The sequence below is a fragment of the Thamnophis elegans genome, chromosome 1, assembly GCF_009769535.1.
Source record: "Thamnophis elegans isolate rThaEle1 chromosome 1, rThaEle1.pri, whole genome shotgun sequence".
Taxonomy (NCBI): Eukaryota; Metazoa; Chordata; class Lepidosauria; order Squamata; family Colubridae; genus Thamnophis; species Thamnophis elegans.
The window spans coordinates 75580803-75606082 of record NC_045541.1 but is presented as its reverse complement, the minus strand read 5'-3'; the positions used below and the strand labels follow the sequence as shown (position 1 = coordinate 75606082).

General features: G+C 40.4%; 1 protein-coding gene across 3 annotated transcripts; it reads left to right on the top strand.

Annotated features, from left to right (window-relative positions):
* The first annotated feature begins 492 nt into the window (after positions 1-492).
* Positions 493-21500, top strand: RNH1 (ribonuclease/angiogenin inhibitor 1). 3 transcript variants are annotated; one of them, XM_032221234.1, is made up of 10 exons: positions 493-580; positions 8841-8940; positions 9832-10002; positions 12658-12825; positions 13730-13900; positions 15345-15515; positions 17832-18002; positions 18486-18656; positions 20141-20311; positions 20911-21500. In XM_032221234.1, exons 2-10 carry the CDS (start codon positions 8855-8857, stop codon positions 20996-20998), a joined length of 1368 nt encoding a protein of 455 aa, XP_032077125.1. In that variant the 5' UTR covers positions 493-580; positions 8841-8854; the 3' UTR covers positions 20999-21500. The 3 variants fall into 3 exon arrangements, with proteins under 3 accessions (XP_032077125.1, XP_032077107.1, XP_032077116.1); XM_032221216.1 differs by lacking the exon at positions 493-580 and adding an exon at positions 615-842; XM_032221225.1 differs by lacking the exon at positions 493-580 and adding an exon at positions 3569-3728.
* Positions 21501-25280: the final 3780 nt, after the last annotated feature.

Here is a 25280-nt window from a genome sequence, read left to right as displayed (position 1 = left end):
CATAATCGTAATAGCCGATCACATCTGGTATTTCTTTAAAACCAATCAGACTTGCTATTGAAACGGGGAGGGGGAAGTGGATAGAATGGGATCCCCTGGCCTAGCTGTCTCCGTGGCAGACTTCCCACACCCCATTTTAAACATCTGTCCTGCTTAGGAGCCTTTGAGTGGCATTCGCAGAGGGGGGGGGGAGAAGCTGAATTAAGAATTACGGGTTTACATAGCATTCCGTATCAGATTTAATGCATTTAAGCAGCTTTAGCGCCGCCACCTTTCTAGTTCCCTTTGTCTCTCCCTTTCCAATGCAATTATCATCACGCATTTCCGTATTCAAGTTCGGGAAGCTCAATGCATAAAAAAATGAGTCAATCATCTCCAAATTTCGTCAGACCCTGTTCAATAAATAATCCTTAAATTAGCGGGGCCCGACGCGCTCCAGGTTTCGTAAGGTTTTCCTTTGCATTTGGCAGCACCGAAGGGTATTTAGACCAAACACGACCGGTTGCACGGAAACGAAGACAGTAGGAAGTTGTCGTCTGACGTTTATTGCCAGCTTCCTTTTCCACAAAATCCGTGGGCGGTGAGTATGACCTGGCTAATTGGACTCCCGGGGTTGGGGGACGCGACGATTGATCGACTGCGGAAAATGCGGCGTGGTAAACCGAGCCGACCCTTCTACAAAGAAAAGGGGGTGTTGAAAGGGGAAAAAGGAAGTCGAGGCTGTTTGGAGGGAATAATGATCGCCCTTTTGGGGAAGCTCCGGAGCTGCTTCGTTCTGCCGCGTGGAGCCCGGGCGTTTCCTCTTGCTACCGGGTATCGCGCCTGGGGTTTTCCCGAGGGATGTAAGTGGGAGAAGATGTCTCGCCCCTGGCAGGCGTACAAGAAAGGGCGCGGTTAGTCTGTAGCCAGAAAGCAAAGGCGAACGCCCACGTTGTGAATGTAACTGAGGAGTCGCTGAGCGAGCAAATGGGCCGCTTTGTGGCTCACTACCATGCCGCTTTAGAGCAAAATGCAACCAAAACAGAACTGCCTAATTTCCTTCCTCAGATTTTTGTATACTGTTCTTCAACTAAATATCCAGGATAGTTTGTAAAATGAGTTGTCATAAAGCTGGGGAGGGGGGGGAGAATTGAATATTGTTCATTCCCAAATTCTTTGATTCTTGGAAATAATTCTTGGAGATCATTTGAGGTACCTAAGTCTCCTTCAAATTTCCACAGCGGGATGTTTTCCAGATTGAATTTCCAGCATAACCAACAGGGGTTGAGGTATTCACAATGACTTCCAAAATGTCCTAGATATGGATTGTCCTGCCAAAATCCATAATAAGAGGATAGTATATTAAATGGATTTTAGTTTAGAGAAACACATTTAAGTTTCAGTATTTGATTATTCACCTGGGAGAAAATCCATTGAACTCTTATGAGATTTCTTTCCAAATAACTGCAATGTTTATAATTCTATCCTGAATACAATTGTTAAGAAGAATCTCTTCTTGGTTTCATTACTACTGGTATATACAAGTAGTCCTCTGCTTACAACATTTCATTTATTGACCATTCAAAGTTACAACAGCCCTGAAAAAGTGACTTACGACAGTTTTTCATATCTACGACCTTTGTAGCATCCCCATGATCATGACATCAAAATTCAGATGCTTGACAACTGGTTCATATTTATGACTGTTGCTATATCCCAAGGTCATATACTTTTGTCATTTTCTGACAATCAATGAGTAAGCCAGATTCATTTAACAACTGGGTTATTATCAATTGTGATTCACTTAATTGTGGCAAGAAAGGTTGTAAAAATCACTTAAAATGTCTCAACATAAATTTTGGGCTCAATTGTCCTATGTTGAGGACTACCTTTATTTAAGTTTATTAGTGTTCTGATCATACTCTCCTATTTCTGTGGAACATTTCAAATATGAATAGAATAGAAGGCTTTTTGCTGATACCTATATAGGCTATACGTTCCCCTTTTAGTATCCATGTTAACCTTCCTTCATAGTTCTTACCACTACAGAAGTGCAAAATTCCTATTTCTTTCTATTTACACTCAGGTAGCTTCTACTTATTATCCTCCTAGGCCAGCTGGTTAGGTTTCCCAAGACTTTGTAGGACCACTATTTCCCTAATAGTGAGTTGAGTTTTGGTTTTGTTTCAACTTATAACTTGTGCAAATGCACTTTCCCAACCACTGAAGTTAAGCCACAAAGAAAGCAGTTACCAGAAATGGAAGGTATAGAATTTCATAATCATTTTCAGTGCATATCCTAGAGCTGAATGATGGTTCTTAAATGTGCTCAGGTTACTGGAAGTAAAAGAACACAATATGCAGGCCCTAGGGAAAATAATTAAGACAAAAGATAGGATCAATTGTTAGCCACAAACCTGTTCAACAACTGGGTATTTTTTCAAAGTATGCATTTCTGAAACTGAACACAGGTAGTCCTTGACTTACAGCCATTTATTTAATGACTGTTCGAAGTTACAGTGGCACTACAGAAAATGACTTACAACCAAGTGCCAGAGCATATCCATGATCACACGTTCAAGCTTTTGGGTGCTTGGCAGCTAGCATATATTTATGACAATTGCAGCATCCCAGGATCATGTGATCTCTATTTGTGACTTTCTCAACCAGCTTTTGATAAGCAGACAGTGGGGAAAGTACTACTTACTTAATCACTGCAGTGATTCACTTAACAGCTATGGCTAAGAAAGAAGAAAAGTCAGGCATGACTCACTTAACAACCATCTTGCTTAGCACCAGAAATTCTGGCGCACTAGTTCTGATTGTAAATTAAGAATTACTTGCACAGCCCCCTCCCCAATACCATGTGCTATCTCGCCGTATGGGATTATAATTTGGATAATCTATTTTGTGTTCTTCACATCTGGAAAACACCAGACTGAGGAAAAAGCCATTATTTGCAGTGGTTGAAAAAACTGATACAAAAGGTTAAATTTGGCAGTTTTCAAATAGATTGATAAGAAAGACAGAGATGAATAACCACTGAGGTTATCAGAAGGAGATGGCATTTAGTCTTATATTGCTTTAATGGCTCAGTTAAAGTAATAAATTGCTCTTAAGAGTTTATTGAAGCTGCTCAGAACGTGGAACAAGGTTGCGGAGCAATGTTTGAAGATAATTGACTTTTGACATTAGGATTTCTGATCCCTTTATTTTTATTTCCTTTTAAATATTTTTGCAGGACGCCTGTTTTACAATTGAATTTTAGTTATGTAACTATGTTTGTTTGTAGCCTGCCTTTTACTCTCCACCAAATAGCGCGAGGTGGGTTCGCTGAGAAAGGGGAGTTTTAAAACTTCGCAGAAGGGATTTTACTCCTCTTTGATGTGAGGAAATAAAAAAGCTGGCACGAATCTCGAGCAAAATAACATCCTTCATCTCTGCTGCGAAAAGGGCGTCGCGAACCTTCCCTAGCAACTAAATAATTGCTCTCAATCCATGGAAAATTCCCGATGGCCTCATCGGGATTGTGAGCAAGCCCGAACGCAACAGGAGACGCCTTGGTTGGGGGTGGGCTGGGGTGGGGGACGAGGAGGGCGGAGCAATGATGCATGTCGGTTTCACTCTCCTCCAATTGGCTGCGAGAGAAAAGGGCGTGGCCGAAGCGGAGAAGATATTTTCCCGTAAGAGGGTGGGTGGGGCTGAAGGCAAGCGATCTGTTAGTCGTTTTTCGTCTTCCCGACGGTTCGGTAAGTTAATGCCTCCCTTGACTGTTACTACTGTTTAACCAGGTGTGAGAGGGGCGGGGTGGCGGAGTGCTGGCCATGGTGTTCGTATAGTCGGGTTTAAACTAAGTAATTTGGGTTGGGGATAGAAGAAAAATAAGGGGGGGGAGTGAAAGCCAACTGCGAGCCCAAATCGTGCTTCGTTGGCAACGTAAGAAAATCGCGGCACTTTCTGGTTTTCATTCCTGGTCCCAAATTACTACTTGGAGTTAAAAAATTTTTTGGGGGGGACCCCGTTTGAAAGCTGTCCTGGATGGTATTCGTGAACGGGCTCACGCCTTTTTCGTTCCGTTGGAAAAACTCGGCTCACTTGCAGCGAAGCAACTCTGGCTCCCTTCAAAGAAGATGACTTGACAAAACGAGGAAAGGGAATCGTTAACGGTGACTCAGAGGCTTCGAGTCATAGCTTCGCACTGAATAATAGCTGAACATAACTTTTCGGTTGAGGAGAAAGACCGTGGCGTTATTTTGTCTATGTTTAAAAGTTTCTCCGTCATTTTAGGAGTCCCGGCGCCATTCCAGGTTAGAGACGCCGTTTGGATTCCTCTGCCTTAAGGCAATTGCAGCACAGCAGCCTTAGCTGCCAAATGAATTTAATTCACTTTTATTTTCTCGAACCATGGCTAGCTAAGTGCATGAGGTCTGCCCAAAATCCAGTGACTGGCAGCCATGACATTTTTAGGTATAGAGGGTGCCAGAAGAAAAGTGTCCTCTGCTAAAAAGTTCCCTTTAAAGACGTTAGAAATAAAGATACCCCATTTAATCTCCCTCCTGTTTTTTTTAAAGTAATTTGGGGTTTTATTTGTATTTATAAGACGTTGCTATGTATAACTATTTTTGGTTATCTGTGTAAGCCATTAAGTCTTTTCTGATGGGGTGAATGTAAATTAGATTAATAATTGCACAGGCAATCTTAACTCTCTGCCCTCTAATAGTCATCTGATTTTTTTCCTGAGCAGATGTGGGTAGCACACCCTCTGAAGTTTTGGCACTGCATTTTGTATAATTCTTTGGTTATATGACCAGAAGGACTAATAAATGAGATATAAGAAAGTTATGGCCCAATTAAGTTGTAAGGCACTAAGTTTGGTGTGGTGCTTGAATAAAAGAAGCTTCAATCATTTGTTAGTTCATTTACCAGTAGCAGGCTGCTTTTAGTCTTTCTGTGTATGAGGGTGGTTTTAATTTGTGGAAGGCATTTTTCACTGCCTGTTTTCAGATTTCCTTCCATAGGAATCAAGTTCAATAATCTTTCAAATTTTTAACCATGCTACTAATAAAAAAATTGCAACTATTTCTCAATTCTTGCTTTTGTTTGTCTTCTCCCCCCCCCCCCCCCCCCGCCCCCAGCTTAGAAGAAACGTTTAACTGAAGTTGCAAAATAAAACACTCACTTTTCTTTCTATCTAGATTGGGGAAATGTGTACATTTCAAAATAATTTGGAAGTCTGAGCCTGCCATAATGCATTGCTCTTTACAATGTTCATTATAGCAGTCCAACTTTTTCCAGTTTATGTGCAAAAACTGATGCTAGTGCTGCTTGAAGGAGTTAATTGTTCAAGTTAATGTAACTTTTAAAGCGGTTGCATTGTATGGCTCAATCAGGCACATGGGGAAAAAAACCAGGACTGCTTTATGAATGGTGGAGAAGTAATATGGGCAAAAGCAATTATCCAAATTTTTGAGGCATTCAGTACCTTTAATTTTAAATGTTAATACTCACATGGATAATTGGCACTTTGGTGGTACGTATGCCTTTGGCAAGAGAAAGGAAAGTTTTTGAAACAAGCTATGATCCAGAGTTTTCATTTTAAACTTCAAGTGTGATTATATTGCCATTAAATAACTATATCTGGAACATTAAATCTAATATGCTATAGCAATAATTTTATGAATCCTCTTGAACTCTTCATGGTGAATAGGCAAGAAATAAATTGACAAGATCAGTTTTTAAGAAGCTCCTTGATTATATAGTTTTAAACATGACAATAAGCAAATCGCCATCTCAGCTGACAGTTTCTTTTGAGTGATGGCTGGTAACTTGTTCCACTTGCTTTGCCTAGAGCACACTTGGACAATATGGGCCAGAGGACACACTATTTAACTCTTAAGATGAATATGAAGATATGTATGATCTATTAAATTGGATTAATTGACATAGCAGATGATAGATTTGTACCTTATTAGGGCCTTGAGACCCCAGGGATATTTACTACTACTTTTACTTATTTTTGTGTCATTTTCCCCTCTGGATAGACATGCTTCCAAACAAACCATAGTACTGTGTGGCAACTTAATTTTTACCTTGTAAGAACACCTGTCGGTATTATGAAGGTTTAGGAGCATTCTTAGAAATAAATACGATGCTAAAAGCTGGCATAGTGCTTTATTGGATGCCAGCTTCTTACTGATAATTTAATAAAAGAACCAAAAGGAAAGTAGAATGAGGCAAAGAATAGAATTCAGTCTTTCTGAACCTGCTATGGAATTACAGATGACAGGATAACAATTTCCAGGCTGTGTAAACGTATCTGAATGGCATTGAGTTGAAAAAGCTGTGGGATGACAAAGGTTATGATTTTTTATTATTGGCAGTAGTATTACAGTGAAAAACATAATTGGAAGTTTTGTTGTCTTAATTATGAATAGAGCAGCATTCATAAAGGCTTATTTGCACCAACCATTGAGCAGCCACAGACAGTGATGGTAGTAAAATCTCCTTTTCACTGAACTGAATTTCTTGGACTTAATGGATATTATGCCTCATAATTGTATTAGAATCAGTGCGGAGGTGGATTGAGATTGCTTTCTTTTGGAATATCTTTTTAAATTACCCAATTGGAGGATTCCCAGTTTGGTGTAGCGGTCAAGGCGCCAGGCTGGAAACCAGGAGATGTGATTTTTAATCCGGCCTTAGGTATGAAAGCCGGCTGGGTGACTTTGGGCCAATCAATCTCTCTCAGCCCAATTTACCTACCAGGTGGTTTTTGTGGGGAAAATAGGAGAAGAAAGGAAAATCAGGTATGTTCACTGTCATGAGTTGTTTATAAAAATATTTTTTTTAAAAAAAAACAACTAGCCAAGCCTAAACCCTGTTTATTTTCAAAGTCTAAACAAGATCAATTTGGCTGCTTCCTGCAGAGAGAGTCCCAAATAGAATACATGTTCCCAAGAATTACTTGATATTATGAAGTATTTCTTTGCCCATAACTAAAGGCAATTTCTGGACCATGCTCTCTTCCCTCAGGATGGGATAATGGCTTGTATATCTGAAAGTGATTGGCAAAGCAACTATAGAATATTTGGAATTTTAAAAAGTGGGGTGGAGAAAAAAAAAATAGGAGGATTTGAGTTGCACAATTGAGTTGTCCATTCTTAAGAGTATTTTGTCATCCCAGAAATAAACTGCTAAACTGATTACATATAGAACATTACAGAATACCTTATCTAATACTCCCATATCTTTGGCTTTAAGCTGGCAGTGTGGAGCAATTTTCAGCCAAGGACAGAACTATATGTCAGTGATGGTATGGTCAAGACAAACTAGATAAACATACATTGTCCTTCCACCTTGTTTAAGCTTTAAGGTAATGATGGGGAGTCCTTTCACAGAAGTCTTGGGGATTTTCTTTCTATAGTTACTGGTGCAATTGCAAGGTTGACTTAAAAGCTCCATGGCTTCCATTTGCTTTAGCAGTCCAGAAAAGATGAAGATACTGAGCACAAATGCTCAGTCAGTAGATGCAGCTTGATTGGGGGGGGGGACCCCAAGAACAGGAATTACATAGGAATTGGGTCAAGCCAACTTATCTTCCAGGAAAAGTGGGAGCGAGTAGCACTGAAACAATACTATGCAGAACTCCTGCTCTGTACAGACCTGCCTGCCTGAAGGCTGGGAGGTTTCATGTATCATATTTTGAAAAAACATTCCAGAAATAGGTTTTTGTTGCCCTTAGAATTTAAAGCTTAGAAATTGAAAGTGAGTGAGGTTGACAGTCTTTCTATGTATTCAGAATGAACAGACTAATTTGCACACTGCATAAAGCTGTTCATCCCTTCAGCAGTTATAATTATGGTGAATTCACTATTAGAACATCACTTCTATGTGGGCAAGGTTATATATAGAATGCATTGGTAGTTAGGATGAATATTAAGGCCAGGTTTACTAGAACTGATCAATTACATATTTTCTGGAAAGTTATCTGATGTGAACAATCATTGGAATGACCTGTATAAGTCACTTTAAATAACTCAGTTTATGCCAAGATTCATTTATAAATGTGTTAAGGAAATTTTTTACAAACTTAAGTGAGTGTCTAGCATCCACAGGACCTATAGTAACTAATGCATGTATTCCTGCAGAAATTAAATTTACTTGATTGCAATTGTAACTCTTGGAGAGATTCTGAATAATATTAGAGGCCTGGGCACTGTGTTTAGAATCAAAGTACAGCATAGGCACATAAGAAGCTAACATCAGTTCACTGTCCTACTAGTCTAGATGTGGGAAAATTTCTTGGCTCTACTAAGGAAGATGACCAACCAGACAAGAAATCACGAAAGTAAAGAGGGTAGGTTTTTTTAGGAGTGTTGAGGCTTGTGGGGAACTATTCCCCCAAACCCTTGAAAATCACAGAAATGAGCAAAAAGATACCAGTTTTTCTCAGATCTGACTAACAATTTTCCAGGATTTTCACGAGAATATTCTTGAGCTCTACTTAAAAAGTACCAGGAATTATACCATGACTTTTGGTAAGCAATGCACGTGCTTTGCCTCTATTATACTTCCTTCTTTCTGGTACGCTAAGCTGCCTCTTGAGTGTAACATTTCATAATTTATGTGTGCTGAAAAATTATTGCAGCAGTTCTGTTCAAAGGAGTCTTTTTAAAGTTCCAAATGACTTCAGACAGAAGTATTTAGCTCTTGAGCAAGGTAGGCGTCTATGAAGAAAGAATTTCTTGAAGTGACTGTAATTGCAAAAGACCAAAAATGTAACTCTAATAGTTTGCATCCAGTCATGCATTGAAGTGGGCTATTTTTTTTAACCCGAGGATGTCTTTTTCTCATTTCTGTAGTTAAAACCTCAGAAATGGACCTTGACTTGCAGTGCCAAGAATTTGAGGCATCAAAATGGAAAGAACTTGTTGAATCCATGAAACAGCACAAGACAATTAGGTAAGTTAACAACATTTAGTGAATTTCAAGGGCTTTTTGAAGGCCTTGTTTAACAATTCTAACATTTCCCTTCATGATTTGAATTGGGGAAAATCAATAATGGATTAGCACAAAAATTCTTCTGGAATGCCACTTACATGAAGGATGGTAATCCCCACACACACACACTTTCCCCCTTCAATGTTTTGCTTTCCCATATACCCATGTTTCTCATTCTTGGAAGTTTTAAATGTGTGAACTTCAACTCCCAGAATTCCCTAGCCACTAGCATTGAAAAACACTGCATATTTTTTTAGATTTTAGATTTTATTAAACATTTATATGCCGCCCTTTTCCCTGAGGGGACTCAGGGCGGCTTACAACAATGGAGGGAAGGGAGTGCAAGACAAGACTTAAAAAGAAAAAGAAACGTGAATAAAAGAAATTAACCATAAAAACACACCATTCACTCAACATTCGGGCGGGGTGAGAGTAATCCTATCCCCAGGCCTGACGGGATAGCCAGTTCTTGAGGGCTGTGCGGAAGGCCTGGACGGTGGTATATAATGTTTTCTCTTTCTCACTCCAGTCCATGTGATTTCCAGATGCTTTTGCTCATAAATCCTCTTTAGCCATCTTGGACAAATTGCTGAAAGCACATTGTATTGTTTGCGGAGGGAGGAGAAGGGTGGGGAGAATCATGTAAGTGTATGTTGAATCATGTAAGCAATCATGTATATTGCTCCAGGACGTTCTTAAATACTTGAGACACATGCTATGCTCCACCTGTTAGATTTTATTCAAGCATTTTAAAGGTGTACTAATAAGCTTAGCCTAGGAGGGTGCTGTAGGTGGCAGATAATTCATCTGGCTAAATTAGAGCTAATGTCTATTTCCTCTCTAAATTTTTAGATTGGATGACTGCGGTCTGGGAATTAGCCATTGTGAAGATCTTTCTGTTGTTCTGACTACCAACCAAGAACTAACTGAACTGAATCTAAGCAACAATGAACTGGGAGATGCTGGTGTAGATGCTCTATGCAAAGGATTGTTAAACCCCAATTGCAAACTTCAAAAACTAAGGTAAATATTCCTAGAATTCATAATGGCTTTAGTAGCTTTGGATTATACCTCCCACAAGTGGAAACTTTTATATAGTTATTGCCTTCTCTGTTAATCTCTTCCAAATGTGACTATACAAGTAGCCTAGCATTTCTCCCAGGCATAAATTCTCAATACAATTCATTGTTGACTGTTATAGGCCAACTATGGTATTTATTACATCTGATTAGAATAGCAAACATATAAGTAGTCCTTGACTTACAACAGTTCATTTAGTGACCATTGAAAGTTACAACAGCACTGACTGAAAAAAGTGACTTGTGGCCATGTTTCACACTTATGACCATTGCGGCATCCCCATAGTCACATGATCAAAATTTGGATGCTTGGCAACTGATTTATATTTATGTCTGTTGCAGTGTCCCGGGGTCATGTGATCCCCTTTGACGACCTGACAAGCAAAGTCAACGGGGAAGTCAGATTCATTTAGCAGTCGCATTACTCACTTAACAAGTATAGTGATTCACTTAACAACTTTGGCAATAAGGTCTTAAAATGAGGCAAAACTCACTTAAGAAATGTGTCACTTAGCAACATAAATTTTGGGCTCAGTTGTGATCGTCAGGCTAAGACTTCCTATAATGTGATGTGACTCACTTAATGACAGCAACCTGGGCACTCTCTATTGCTGCCATTAACTGAATCCCACTGGCCCTTAATTAAGGACCTCCCCCACCATCCAAGCCATTTCCACATTGGTCCCTCCCAGCCCTGAGCATCAGAAAGGTAAGGGACTATCTCCTTATCAACCCCCCAATACCCTCTTTTCCCCCATCTCTGCCTGTTTGGTTACATGCCTACCAGCTTCCCTTGCCACCAACAAGCCTGCCACATTGTGTGTCACTACTGTACCAGCCAGGGCCTTCTTTGAACTCCTTTCTTTTGCTGCAGGGCTGCCTGGGTCTCTAACATAGCCGGAGAAAAAGGAGAAACAAAAGAAAGCCCTGACTGGCACTAAATTGTAGGCCTTGGACAAAGAGAGAGAGAGAGAGAGTTCCCACTGGCATCGGCACAAAAGGTGCCATGGACAAGGCCCCAGCTGCTGGAGAACTGATGTGTGGCAATAGGCGGGGCTGGGTAGTGTGGGCAGATGATGGATACTCCAAAGGGAGCTGTAAATGCAGGTGGGCCTGAATTTGTTCACATGACTGCAGGCGTCCTGCAGGGGCTGAAACTTCAAAGATATAAATCCCTTCCTTCAGCAACTTTGTAATGGTCGTTGAATGGGTAGACGTTAAATAAGGACTATCTGAAAACAGCAAGTATAGGAGATTTACAGTCAACTATATTTAAATGATTTTTCAAGTTGGGTTGATAGGATAATCATGTTACACTCCTTTTCCCTGGGGAATACTTCCTTTGTTTCCACAATAATACCATATTATAAATTAATAAATAAATATAATAAATCACAAAACTCAAGTTCTTTTGCGTTGAATAATACTAAGAGAAGAATATGGAAGTTTGAATTCTCACGTCTCTAAACGAGCATTGATTTCATATAGCAAGGAGAGCATTATATTGGTATTTAATTGGAAAGAATGAGGGCTGTTGTTTAGATGCACCTTGACATAAATAAGTGAAATGTGTAAATATTGAAAAAGGCACATATACGTTGATTCAGCTGACAAATGAAAACTAGTATAGCAGGATTAATCAGTTCTATGCCACCCAGTCAGTGTTGACTCTTAGCAACCACATAAGTAGAGTTTGTCCAGAAAGGAACAGCACACTAACCTACCATTTAGAAAATTGCTGCTTGCTACACCTGTCTCAAGCACTATCTTTCAAGGCAATTGTTCGCTTTATGATCATGTAGCTGTAATATTGTTGATAATATATATTACAATGGTCATGGCCACTTCGACCTGCTTCTCGAAACGGCTCCAATCCCCACTCAGGCAGATCTCTGGAGAAAGTGCAGGTAGACCTGAGGCAGAGGCGGGCTGCTCCCCTGGGAGTTTGTTGTTGCCTCTCCTTCCTTAGTTTTGTATAAATACTGATCCTTCTCCCCTTCCCTCCAACCCCCTGCAAAAAAAAAAAAAAAAACATGAGATTTCCAACTGCTTTAGATTATATTTTTTTTAGTTTTGAACCAGAATTTCAGAACCAAATTCCAAAAAATTGAGATCCAACATAATTAAAGCATGTCAGGTTGGCGAAATCAGCAATTATTGGCAGTTGAATCTCTAGGGATTCAAACAGGGGTTTCCAGCTTTTGTTAGTAAATACCAAATATTGAATTCTACCTGTATGCAAAAGAGCTGAACATTATATTTATAATTGCTTGCCAATTTTGAGATGGCGCATAAGATATATGATGCATCAACATTATTTGTAGAGTTTATTGCCAGTCATTGAACTCATAAAGAAAAAACAGAAAAGCTACCCTGCTGGAATAGAGGAGTGATATTGGGAGAAGTGTAATTTGCCTTAACATCTTTCAAGCGACTCTTGACATGGCGGCTCTCAGGAATGGGATTTGTGGCCTTCAAAAATGTGTTTGTTTGACTGCCATGTTCCAGCCAGTATGACTAAGCGTTCAATAAGATGATACTTGCTATCCGCTCCTACTCTCAAGCATTAATGGAATTTACACCCATTTCATTATTCCAGGTTACGGAACTGCAATTTAACTAAAGCTTGCTGTGAGAAGCTACGTTCTGTAGTTAGCAAATCATCTCTGACAGAACTACACCTGGGAGATAACAGTTTGGGCTCCTCAGGTGGAAAAGCACTGTGCCAAGGACTTGTGGATCCAAACTGCCAACTAGAATCACTACAGTAAGTATTTGAAGTTCTTCAGTACATATAAGACAGCAAATATGTTTTGAAGTTTAGAAGTTTCTCACGTTAAAAAGCTTCTTTTTCACCCATCTTGTAAGGACCAGAAACACAGAATTGGATAAACCAGCAAAAATTAGGAGAGAGTATGGGATAGTGGTTGAGGTACGCAGGTTGAAGTACTAAGATTGAGGAGATCAGTCATGAAATTATATCAAATGAGGGATCCAAAGTCATGAGCTTTCATCCAGACTAAGCTAGCAATTACATGAGTCTCAGGAAAGGGTGGGGTTGGCATCTTTACAATGATTCATCCTTGTAACAGTACTCATTTTACATATCAGGTCATTGACTTTTCAGCAGCCCTGGTTTCTGGCTGTTACTGCTTAATACCTAGTCTGCTAATAGTAAGTTTTCTGTCTTGGAAATCTCAGGGATTTCCCAATTTTATTTATTGATGGGGTTGTACGCCTGTATACAGATTTCTGAATCCAGTTGTTGAACTTTGTTTTATGATGTGTAACTAGTTTCATTAATTTTCCTGACTTGGGTTTTGATGCTCTAATTGTTATTTGCTTGCTTGTAAACTGGAGAGATAAACTTGCTTTCTTACTTCAATTTTATTGATGCTTTGTTGGCTGCTTAGAGTTGGTATTATGATGGAGACCAGCTAGAGGTAGATTAATTAAATGAATAAGAAAACTAAACAAAATTGGGTTGGAAAGACATAGAATAACTTTATTGTCACTTTAAATGTACACTAATTGGCATACATTAAAATGAAATTACGTTTCAGAAAGCTCTGCCATAGGTTATTAATATGTATACTGTATATCCTCTGCACCTTCCCCCAAATGTCTTCACTATTATCTTTTGGAAGTCAACTCACTCCTCTCTCTTATAGACTACAATTCTGTGACCTCACAAAGGAAAACATAGAAGCTCTCTGCTCTGTACTACGTGTCAAATCGTCCCTGCAAATGCTCAACCTGAGTAATAACAAGCTAGGAGATGAAGCAGTGAAAAACCTCTGCCAAGCCTTGGTGAAGGGCTCTTCTAACTTGCAATCCCTACAGTAAGTTCATATTTGTCTGGAGTTCTTTCTTTTGGGATATGTCACGGCTGAGAAGTTTCTAAAGAAGTGGTTGTCTACATTAAAGAGTAATCCACCCAAGATGGACTGTAATAGAGTGAACATTTAAAACAGTTTAAGATTGGAATAGCTATTTCAGTTATTCTGAGTTCAGAATAAAACAGATTTATTACGCTGAGGTAAAATGGATGGCCAAGTGTTACACTAAAGCAGGGGTGTCAAACTCAAGGCCTGCGGGTCACATCAGGACCACAGACAGTATGGTGAGATCCGGCCTGCAGGGCAGTCCTGGAAAATGTAAGAGGCTGGCCCCTGTGGCTTCAGCCCAGTCTACCCAATGCAAAGAGGGAACATCAAGCCAGTGTGGCTTCAGCTACCCAATGCAAAGAGGAAACATTGGGCCAGTGTGGCTTCGGCCTGGTCTACCAGTGCAAAGAGGAAACATGCCAGCAGTTTGGGGAGTGTTGTCAAGCTGGCCATGCCTACCTAGTTGGCCACACCCACCCAATCAGCCACACACACAGACCCACACACACAGACCCGAGGTCAACCACCCTTGGTGCGGCCCTCAATGAAATTGAGTTTGACACCCCTGCTCTAAAATAAGAAGGGCAGCCAATAAATAGAGTTTCAGAGTTTTATCCAAACTCAGGATAAAATGAGTTTTTATTCCACATCTTTCTAAGTAATTCACCAAAAGTTGAAGATTAGAAAAGTGCCATTAGCCAAATTAGCAGATCCATAAGTATTATAAGCAGGTTGTCAAATGTAAATTGTGCTTGTATATTCACAAATAATCCCTATTGCTAAGTTATTATACTTCATCTTGCAATCATATTACAAACTACAACTTGTACTGGTATGCATTGTATGCATTAGGAAAAAATCTCAAACTGATAGTCTAAATATATTTTTCTGTTGTTAGGTTATTTATAGGTTGTGTTAAAATGACTCCATTGCTCTTGCAACTATGCTGGACTGTGTTTTGTGTTAAGCACTTTTGCAGCAAAATACTTAACAATTTTTTTTGTCTACTGTGTGTATTCATGTATGTGTTTTAAAAGCTTGATACGTTTTAAAATCCTATTTGCCAGTTTTGTAAACTGGATGTAAATAGCACTGATCATCGATTAAATCCCTTCTTTGTGGCCCTATGATGAAACACAAAGCAGGGGACTTATTTAGAGTTCCCATTGTGTCAAAATATGTGAAATACCACAATTGTGGCTATTCTCTTCCAAGCTCAGAACAATTTTTGTTATATGCACACTCATAGAAATATAAAGCCATGTGTTCTGTAGTTGCAAGATTTCCATCTCTAACACTGTGATTATTGTAGGCAGAGTTGCTGAAAAAACAAAATTCTTTTGTCAGTTTTCTGGTGAAATCCAGTGCAGCTTTGGAACTGTTTTTTATTTATTTGCAGATTAGAAAGCTGTGAGATCACACGTGCTAGTTGTGAGGACCTCAGTACTTTCCTCAGTAATACTCCATCCTTGAAAGAGTTATGCATAGGAGACAACGATATTGGTGATGCAGGGCTAGCTATCCTCTGCCAAGGTGTCCAAAATCCAAATTGCAAAGTAGAGAAACTATGGTAAGTGGCTCCCTAAATATTGGCGATCTTCAAATCTTGTATGAAATATCCTTTGGTAACAAATATCAATTAGGCTTTCACAGTGGCTTGTTACATACTGTTAGGTAAGCTCCCCATTGGGAGAGCGAGTACGTTCAGCGAAGCATTGCGAGAGTGTTGTTGGAGAACACACAAACCAGCATACAGAGATACTGCAGTTTAAGTAGGCTTTTACTCTCGTGGAAATAGAGGTATCAGAGTCCATCAAACAGTCCAAGTCATACACGGTTAAGATAGTCAGTCATCAATGTCTTTCAGGTAAGGGATAATCCAAATAACATAGTCCAATAATCATACAATCAGTTCAGTACTTAAAGCTTGCTAGCAGTTGCAAAACTTACAATAGCTCACGGCACTTTCTAACAGCCAGTTTCCAAAACACTCAGATCAGATCAACCCAGCATCTAACAAACCGTGATCCGACAAAAGCGCGCCCGACAACAGTGCGCCGACAAAATTGTGGCAATAAAACCACGACGTCGACAGCGCACCCACAAAGGCGCACCAACAGAAGCGCCATTACGGTTAAGATAAGGGTCGGTGAACCAGTTAAGTTAGGGGTTAGGGTTAGGTTCAGGGTTAGAGTTAGGGTAAGGGTTTGATTTAGGGTTAGGTTCAGGGTTAGGTTTAGGGTTACCTTTAGTGTTAGGTTTAGAGCGCGCTTCTGTGTTCATTCTTCGGCGCGATTTCAAACTCGTGCTTTTCTCCCTGCGGTTTTGTCGGTGCACTTTTGTCGGTGCACTTTTGTCGAGCGCGCATTTGTCGGTGAACCCTAACAAACAGAGCTAACAGTCATTCTGGCTCCCTCTTATGGCCGATTGAGGAAAACAGCAACCAATCACATTTTACAGTATGATTTAAAGAAACAGATACAGCATTGTTATATGATTTATATATTGCCAACCCAACCATTAGATTATATTCCTAACATTCCCCCTTTTGGGTAGGACAATATATACATCTTAAAATCTTAATCCGTATTCCTCGCAACAACCTTTATGCTTTATATTACCTCGGGCTATAACTAGGTTCTTACAGCCAGATTCAGATTGGAAATCTGCTTAGTAATGTCTCTATTTTATTTCAAATTGGTAGATAAGGTTAATTTACTGCATTTTTAATATTTAAAACTACACCTATATAATTCTCTTAATATGTTAAAAATCTAGTATACATTTTCAGATATGGTTTTCTGCCGTGAGTCTTGGCAGCATACTATATTTTTCGGAGTATAAGACGCACCTTTCCCCCACCCCCCAATAAAAGAGCGTGGAAATATTGGTGCATCTTAATACACTGAATACAGCCATTTTTGGCCTCCCAAAGTTCCGTACCTACACCCCATTTTTGAAAAAAGCAGGATGTTTTTTGGAAAAACGGGCATTTTCCCCTTCCCCAGTCCCCAGAAGCACTCTGCAGGCTTCAGCAGGGTTGGGGGGGGAAGGCAAAAATGCCCCCGTTTTTGCAAAAAAATGACCCATTTTCCATCCTTTTTTTGCAAAAAAGGGGGCATTTTTGCCTTCCCCCAGCCTGCTGAAGCCTGCAGAGTGCTCCTCAGAGCCAGGAAGGACAAAAACTTTTTTTCTTACTTACCTCTTTGAAATCTTGGTGCATCTTATACACCGGTGTGTCTTATAGTCCAAAAAATACGGTCCTTTTTTTCTCCCAGTGCAAGTGAGAATAATTCATGAAATTTAAACTGTACCCAATCTAGGTTGTGTACATAGGTGTTTTTGGTATTCCCCTATGTGGGGGATTGAACTCCATGTGCAATTTCTGCAACAATTCTTTATGTCTATAAAGTTTATTTCTAAAGGAATGTAGTATTTAACATAATGAGTCACAAATCCCAGTTTTCATCCATGTTTCTATAAATGGCCATGTAGCCTAATAATGGCCAATTCTTTTCTGTTAAAGATAATCTCTGATTCTGGAGTAATATCAGAGATGCTATCACCAAATGGCTGCCATCAAATGGGGGTCTCATTCACATCAAAGACTAAGGCTAAGGGGTGGTGAACAATCTTCAGGGCTCAAGTATGTTGAGAAATCGACTTGGTCTTGATATGTTTTCATTGGCCAAAGGAGAGTTTTGATTCTGGGTCATATGTATATTTCAATATTTTTATGCATTACTTACTTGCTACAAGTGAATGGGTTGTAGTTTAAGGAGCAGGTATATGAAGATGTACATAAATGTTTCAAATGAGGGAACCATTTGAAATCTATCTTAATTGTTTGTGAAAAGTTAAGGCAATGATTTGATGATTATTTCAGGTTGTGGGAATGCAATATCACTCCAGGTGGTTGTAAGGAACTTGCCACAGTCATTGGTACCAAAGAGACACTCAAGGATATGAGCTTGCTGGGAAATCCTGTGAAAAACGAAGGAGTAGACTTTTTATGTGAAGGGCTGAAGAATCCAGAAACAAAACTCCAATCTCTATGGTTAGTGCATGTTTTCTTTTTGTTGCAATCAGCAATGCTGCTGAACAGGATTTGTCTAGAATGGAGGGACAACGTAGCTTCAAGGGATTGCTTAAATGACATTCCTGCCAAGCTTTTGATTCCAAGAATCTGTAAGGTAGCCCATCCCCAGCAAATATATCCTTGCTGTGAAGAGGAAGCTCTTTAAACCTCCCTTAATTTTCTGAGCATATCTTCGCTTTCCTGTTATTTGCCATTTTTACCACTGAAGCCCTATGGCCAAATGAATATGAAAAAGAGAGTTCTGCTGAAGCAAGGAAAGAATCGGGTGCGTAAACAGAACTAGAGTTGCTGGGTCTTCAGCATGTTGTTCCATATAGTCCAGAACAAAACTAACTGCTAATGCTAATTTGGCAGAAGAGAAAACAAACAAAATCTGGGGAAAGACTTGTTGCGTTGCACAACCCCAGCATTGTAAGAGATGCACTTATTTCTCTGCTACAGGTTAAGAGATTGTGGCTTGACTGAAGCTTGCTGCAAGAGTATTAGCTCTGCCTTGAGCGTGAACGTTGTCCTTAAAGAGCTGCAACTGGGTGGCAACTCCATTGGAGATGCAGGAGTGATTGAAATCTGTAACGGTATCAGGAGCTCAAAGTGCAACCTTGAATCCCTCTGGTGAGTGACAGTGTAAACCTTTCTTATCCTTTCTGTATACTGCTTTATGTGGGATTCTTCTAACCCTGTTTTTCAAACTTGGCAACTTTAAGTTGTATGGACTTCAACTCTCAATTCCTGAGACAACATACTGGGTGGGAAATTTTGGGAGTTGATGTCTATACATCTTAAAATTGCCCAACAACATGAATAGCCTTTGGGTGTATTAGTCCAAGTGATAGCTTCCTATCAAAAGTTGGCCTATACTAAAGCATTAGAATTCTTTTAGTAAAAAGGGGGCTTATACTCAAAATCAGAATGAATAAAAAGAAATAGCACAGGGCATTAGATTTTGGTATCATTTTAAATGCCTGATCTTCATCAGGTTCCCATGACTCTCACACTCTGTCATAATCCCACAGTTTTAAGGACTAGACAATTATCATTGAAGGTGCAGGATATCAGATTATGTAGTTTAGTAATTGCATTTGGGGGTGTGGGTGATATATAAATCTATTCAACTGTGTTGTATATACTAATTGCTATTTTTTTAGATACGTTAGCCAATTTGGGTGCCTTTAAAAAAAAGCATAACCTTGTTTAGGCAAATATAGGGTAGAGATTGTTTCTAAAGGTAGATGTGACAATCACAGTTGTCTTCACCAAAGCAAAACCGATATACAGTAGAACCTCTGGTCACGACCATAATTTGTTCCATAACTTTGGTCGTAAACCAATTTGCATGTGACCCGAACCTAATTTTGGAAATTTGGTGCTTAGAAAAAAAAATTGTGCAAAAGGGAAAATCGGCTATAAAAAAAAAAGTGAATTTTTTGGTCAGAACCCGATTTGGTCATGGTCAGAAGTGTTCGTGACCAAAGGTTCTACTGTATGCCACAAACCTTTGGGGAACTCAAATGGTTTCACTGATTTTGTGCTGACTGAAGTTTATTTAAGGTTATTGGCCACAGTATTTAGGTATATCAGCTACTTTTTAAGCCGCCCTCTCCCTCTTCCCCAGGAGTTTATTGAAGATTAACTAATACATAACAGGTAGTCCTCAACTTACAACTAGTTCATTTAGTGACTGTTCAAAGTTACACTGGCACTGGAAAAAGTGACTTATGGCTGTTTTTCGAACCTACAACCATTTCAGCATCAGTGATCAAAATTCAGACACTTGACAACTAGTTTATTGATGATGGTTGCAGTTTCCTGGGGTCATGTAAATGCCTTTTGCAGTTTTCAATGGGGCAGCTAAATACACTTAACAACCATGTTACTAACAATATAACTTCTGGCAGTATCTTGAAAAACTAAAAGCTTACTGTTCCCTGAAATCAATGAAACATTTTTGAGGGTCGGAACAGTTGCTGTTTGCAAATAGAGGCTATAGATAGGAACTGCCCTAACTCTGTAGCTGGACCTAAGTGTTTGTTTCGTTTCTTTTCATTGTTCCAGTTTTCTTTTAAATGTTATTTGGTGTTATTCCGACTTCTTCCTAGGGTGGGGATGTCGAGTGTTACAGCAGTTTGCTGTGATGCACTTGCCAAACTTATAGTTGAGAAACCTTCTCTACGAGAACTGGATGTGAGCTACAGCCAAATCGGGGATGAGGGTGTGCTGAAGTTGTGTGAAGCAGTGAAAGATCCAAACTGTAACCTGAAATATCTGATGTAAGTATCTCTTGGTTAGCGTGTAAGAACGAGGGTCAAGGGGTCGTTTAAGAGTATTTCTAGAAAAATGGAAAGGATTCAGTCTATAATTGTGTTCCGGTTAAAAACTACATACAGTTTTAATAGAGCTTCCTAACTGCTCTCCGCCAATTGCCTTTGTTATATTTGCAGTCAGTCTGTAATTATTTCCAGGATGATCAATCACCATTTTAAATATTTCAGAAGCTTTTAATTGAGCGCCTAATGATTGACTGAGTTGGGCATGTTTTTCTTGAGTAGCTTTGCTCCAAGTCATTCAGGATTCTTCAAATGCTCTTGATGTTCCTTCAAAACGATTTGCCCTCAAATGTGTCATCTTTAGAAACACGGTTCTGGTTGATTGAATCTTAATGTTAGAAAGAGCGTTAGCTGAATGCCTGCCTTTGGGGTAGCCAGAACATCTCCCTCTATGGGAAGTAACCTCACTCGTGGAAATGAGATTTTATGTGTTTTATTGTATTATTAGAGATGTGATTACCAACTGAGTGATTCTATCCTTGTCTGATGTTTCTCATCTGTAATCTATAGTATTAATAGCCTGAATGAAATTCTTTTTGCAGCTTGTATGACACTTATTGGACTTCTGAAGCAGACAAGAAGGTGAAGGAGCTGGAAAAAGTGAAGACTGACTTTCAAGTGGTTACATGAGTGGGGAAACTTTGCTGGGACCGTTTCTTGTCTTCTGTTGATCTTTGTTGTATAAACCAAGTTACTAGCCCAGTGATTTTTTTTTTTTTAATTTCAGAGTTATGGGCATGATGTAATGTACCCAAAAATTCCATTCCATGTTAGGAATATGATAAAATGCTGAGGTAGTTCTGGAGAAAGCTTTTAGTTCTATATCAAATTATAATATATATGTAAAACCAGGTTGGTGGGCTTTTTACCATTGGGGGAAAAAGGAGAAAAGAAGAGTAGAACAAAGTAAAATAAATCTCTGGCCCACTGTCATAAAGCAATAATGTAGATTGTGTTATTTTTTTTCCAGGGTAGGAAATAGAATTGTTTAGATAAGATTAATTCACAACATTGCTCACTTTGATAACCAACAAAATGCAGTTATATCATATTTTCTGCTGAAAGTATAAATGATCATCTCTCTCTCAGCCTATGTAGCTTTATTAAAAAATAAAGTTTGTTTGCAAAGATATATTTAGGATTTTGTCTTTTGTTGAAAGAGACACTAAACATTAATTTATTTTTATATATTCATGGATCAATACAATTTTTATGTTACTACATTATTTTTTTAAAGCCTGTACAATGCAAATGCTTTGCTTTTTTCTTCCCTTCCTAATTTTAATTAACCATAATACGTACCTATCTGGTGAAATATCCTATGCTAATTACTTACATTGAATATTGTCTCTGAGAAAATAGAGAGTTTAAGTGATGGGCAATGTGGTGGATGCGTTTCTGTTCTTATTCGAATATGGTATTCCGGTGCAGTAGATAACTAATCTATGTTAAACTTCAGTATGCCTTCCTAAGTTTATTACCGTATATACTCGAGTATAGGCCGAGTTTTTCAGCCCACTTTTTGGGCTGAAAAAAGCTGCCTCGGCTTATACTCGAGTCAGTGAAAAATTTGCCCAAATGGAGGAGAAAAAGGGGCGCCCCTTTTTCTCCTCCATTTCGGGACCCAGTGGAAGTTCTCTGCGCGAGGTGAAATGGCCGGCAGCAGCCTCACTCTCCTGCCGTGGCTTCCGTTTCAGTCGCGCAGAGAACTTCCACTCGCTTCCCGGGCTTGTGTTCTGATGAGGGGGAAAGAGAGGACTTTCCTTACGCCCGCATGAGAGCTGGACGTAAGGACTTTACCCCATTGATGAGGCGGGCGGCGCGGATTGTAGCAAGGACGGCCGCCGATCGCAGCCTGGCTGCGCTGGCGGGGACGGGCGGGGCGGGGTGGGATGAGACTCCCCACTCGCCAAGATGGTAGGACTCCAAGTCCCATCCCCTCCACCCGTCCCCACCAGCGCAGCCCCTGCCGCATCAGCCGGAATCTAATTTCCCCCTCATCAGAGCTCGGCGCGGATTGTAGCAAGGACGGCCGCCAATCGCAGCCCGATTGCGCCAGGGGGTTCCGCTGGTTGAAAGAAAGTCCTTCTTTGCACCAAGCGCTTTTCCCTCCCAACTAATTATAACTAATTATATTAATTAGATAGATCAGTGTTTCTCCACCTTGAAGACTTGAAAATATGTGGACTTCAACTCCCAGAATTCTGGGAGTTGAAGTCCACACACTTTCAAGTCTCCAAGGTGAAGAAACACTGAGATAGATGATCCACTGTGTTTATTTTTGGAAAAAAGCGCCTCCTGCTCTGGACTGCCGGGAACGCGATCGCGTCTCTCTCTCTCTCTCTTCCCCCCACCCCCGGCTGTTCCCACCCGGGAATGTTCTGGCGGGCTAGGCGGAGGGTGCGTGTGCGTGCATGTGTGTCAAGGGTGGGGAGGCTAAGAGGGCGAGGTGAGATCCTGGCGGGGACCGCATTTCACCCGCCGAGCTTCCTTTTCCCCCGTCTTTTCCTCCGCTCGCCGACTTCCTTTCTCCCGTGGCTGACGGGTGGGTTTCCATCCTCCTCCTCCCTGCTGGACGTGGATCTGCGGCGTGGGTGGCCGTCCTTGTTGCCCGCCGGCGGCAGGTCGCGGCAAAGAGAGGGAGAGGGAGAGAGAGAGAAATGCCGCCGCTCCCCGGCTCGCCTCTTTTTCCCGGGATCGCCGTGATGCTTTGAGTTTTCCTTCTGCGGAGGTGGGGTGGAAAGAAGAAGAAGTGGGGCCCTTCCCCGCTTCTTCTCGGACTACCTAAGCGTTGGGTGCGCTGTCCCCATCTGGGCAAGTAGTGCTGACTCATCAGGTGTCGGAACGGGTGGGGCTGAGGAGCGGCTGGGGGTGGGGGGTGTTTCACAGAGCGGCTGGGGGTGGGGGGTATTTTACAAAGGGATGAGGTGGACTGAATTACCCCCTTGTATCTGCTGGCTGCAGCCTTCTGTGTGCAGAGTCCAGACACTGCTGACTCATCAACATGAGGTCACCCATAAGTATGCTCTGCACACACACAGACACACACACAAAAAAAGGAATGGGGGCTAACTAGGGTTAAGGGGAGGAAAGGAAAAAGGGGGACCCAAACAGATAATCTGCTGATTCATCATTTTGGGGGTAGTCAGACTTGACCTCGGATCCCCTTTCTTTCAGCTGTTTTGTCTATAAGCCCTTGTGACAGTTGCTGACCCTTAGCATTACTGTAGCACTGTGTGTATTTATAGGTAGGGAAGAGTGTGAACATGGTAAAAATGGTTTATGGGGTCATTGGGAATCCTTTGGGGAATGAATGGGAGAGCTGCTGGGATGTCCTTATACTCTGTGCACACCGATGCTGACACTCTTGTTTTGGATGGTAAAATTGTAGGTCCTGAAAACCTTAGCTTTATGGGAACACTCCTTCTGTTGCAGTGCATGTTGTCTCTTAGACCAGTGTTTTTCAACCACTGTGCCGTGGCACACTAGTGTGCCGTGACATAGTGAATAGAGAGAGAGAGGATGTGTATAATTAAGGTGACCAGATGTCCCTAGCAAGGCCGTGGGCTGGCAGTAACCGCCGCGGCTAGCTCCCTCCCCCCCCCCCCCCGGTCAAAGGTGTCCCTCTTTACCAATCTGAAAATCTGGTCACCTTAATCATGAGGTGAGTGAAGTATTTCATTGAATACACCGGTATTGTGTGATAATAATTTGTTATCCAGAGCAAATTTTTACAATGGCTACTGTATATTTAATGGGCACAGGCAGGCTGTATATGTTATTCAATGGGCAATGGCAGGCTGTAATTAATGGACACAGGGCAGGTTGTATAATCAATGGGCACAGGCAGGACACTGGTAGAATGTATATTATGAGCCTATGAGTTTTGAAGGATTTTAACTCTTGTGTTTTAGCTTGGTTGCTGAATGAGCTAAGGTTTTTGTACTTTTAAAGTTATTGTTGATACCATATTGTTTTTATTGACCCTCTTTTCCACTTACAGAGCTAGTTTACTGTTTTTCTTTGAAATAAATATTCAAAACATTATTGGTATCTATTTTTATTTTTGAAATTTACCGGTAGCTGCTGCATTTCCCACCCTAGGCTTATACTCGAGTCAATAACTTTTCCAGTTTTTTGTGGTAAATTAGGTGCCTCGGCTTATATTCGGATCGACCTATACTCGAGTATATACGGTATGTTTGATATACTATTCACATTTATTGGTACCATTTAATAATTGCATTTTTCTTTCAGTAGCTTTTGAATTATTGTTGGAACAATTTAAGCAACACCCCTGTATTGTGGTTACCTATGACTTCAGTATTTAGCTGTTGCCATCTAGGCTTGATAGGTTGCAGAAGATTATAGGGAATGGACTTCAAAGATCATTCAGAAACATTTGGTGGAACAAACTGGAGCTGTTTGTCTGATAGGGACTAGAAATGGAGCAAGCAAGTTTTATCCTGAAGCTTTTGCAGGCTTACACATACCTTGTCAAAACACAAGTCCAGATTGTTACAACCCTGACCTATGTGATCTGTGGTATTATTTTAGGGGTGCATAACAAACTACCTGCTTTATTTCACTTAACTAGAACTGAGGCATATGGACTGTAGGCAGTCATCTTTACTAATCTTGATTTTTACCAAATTGGCCGCCTAGTTGTAGATTCAGTTGGAAACAATGTATAAAGCCTTACTAAGAGCACACCTAGAATACTACATCCAGTTTTGGACACTACACTATAAAAAAGATATTGAGACCCTAGAAAAAGCGCAGAGAAAAGCAACCAAGATGATTAGGGGACTGGAGATTAAAACATATGAAGAAAAGTTACAGGAACTGGGCATGGTTAGTCTAGTGAAGAGTAGGACCCGGGGAGACATGATAGCAATGTTCCAATATTTGA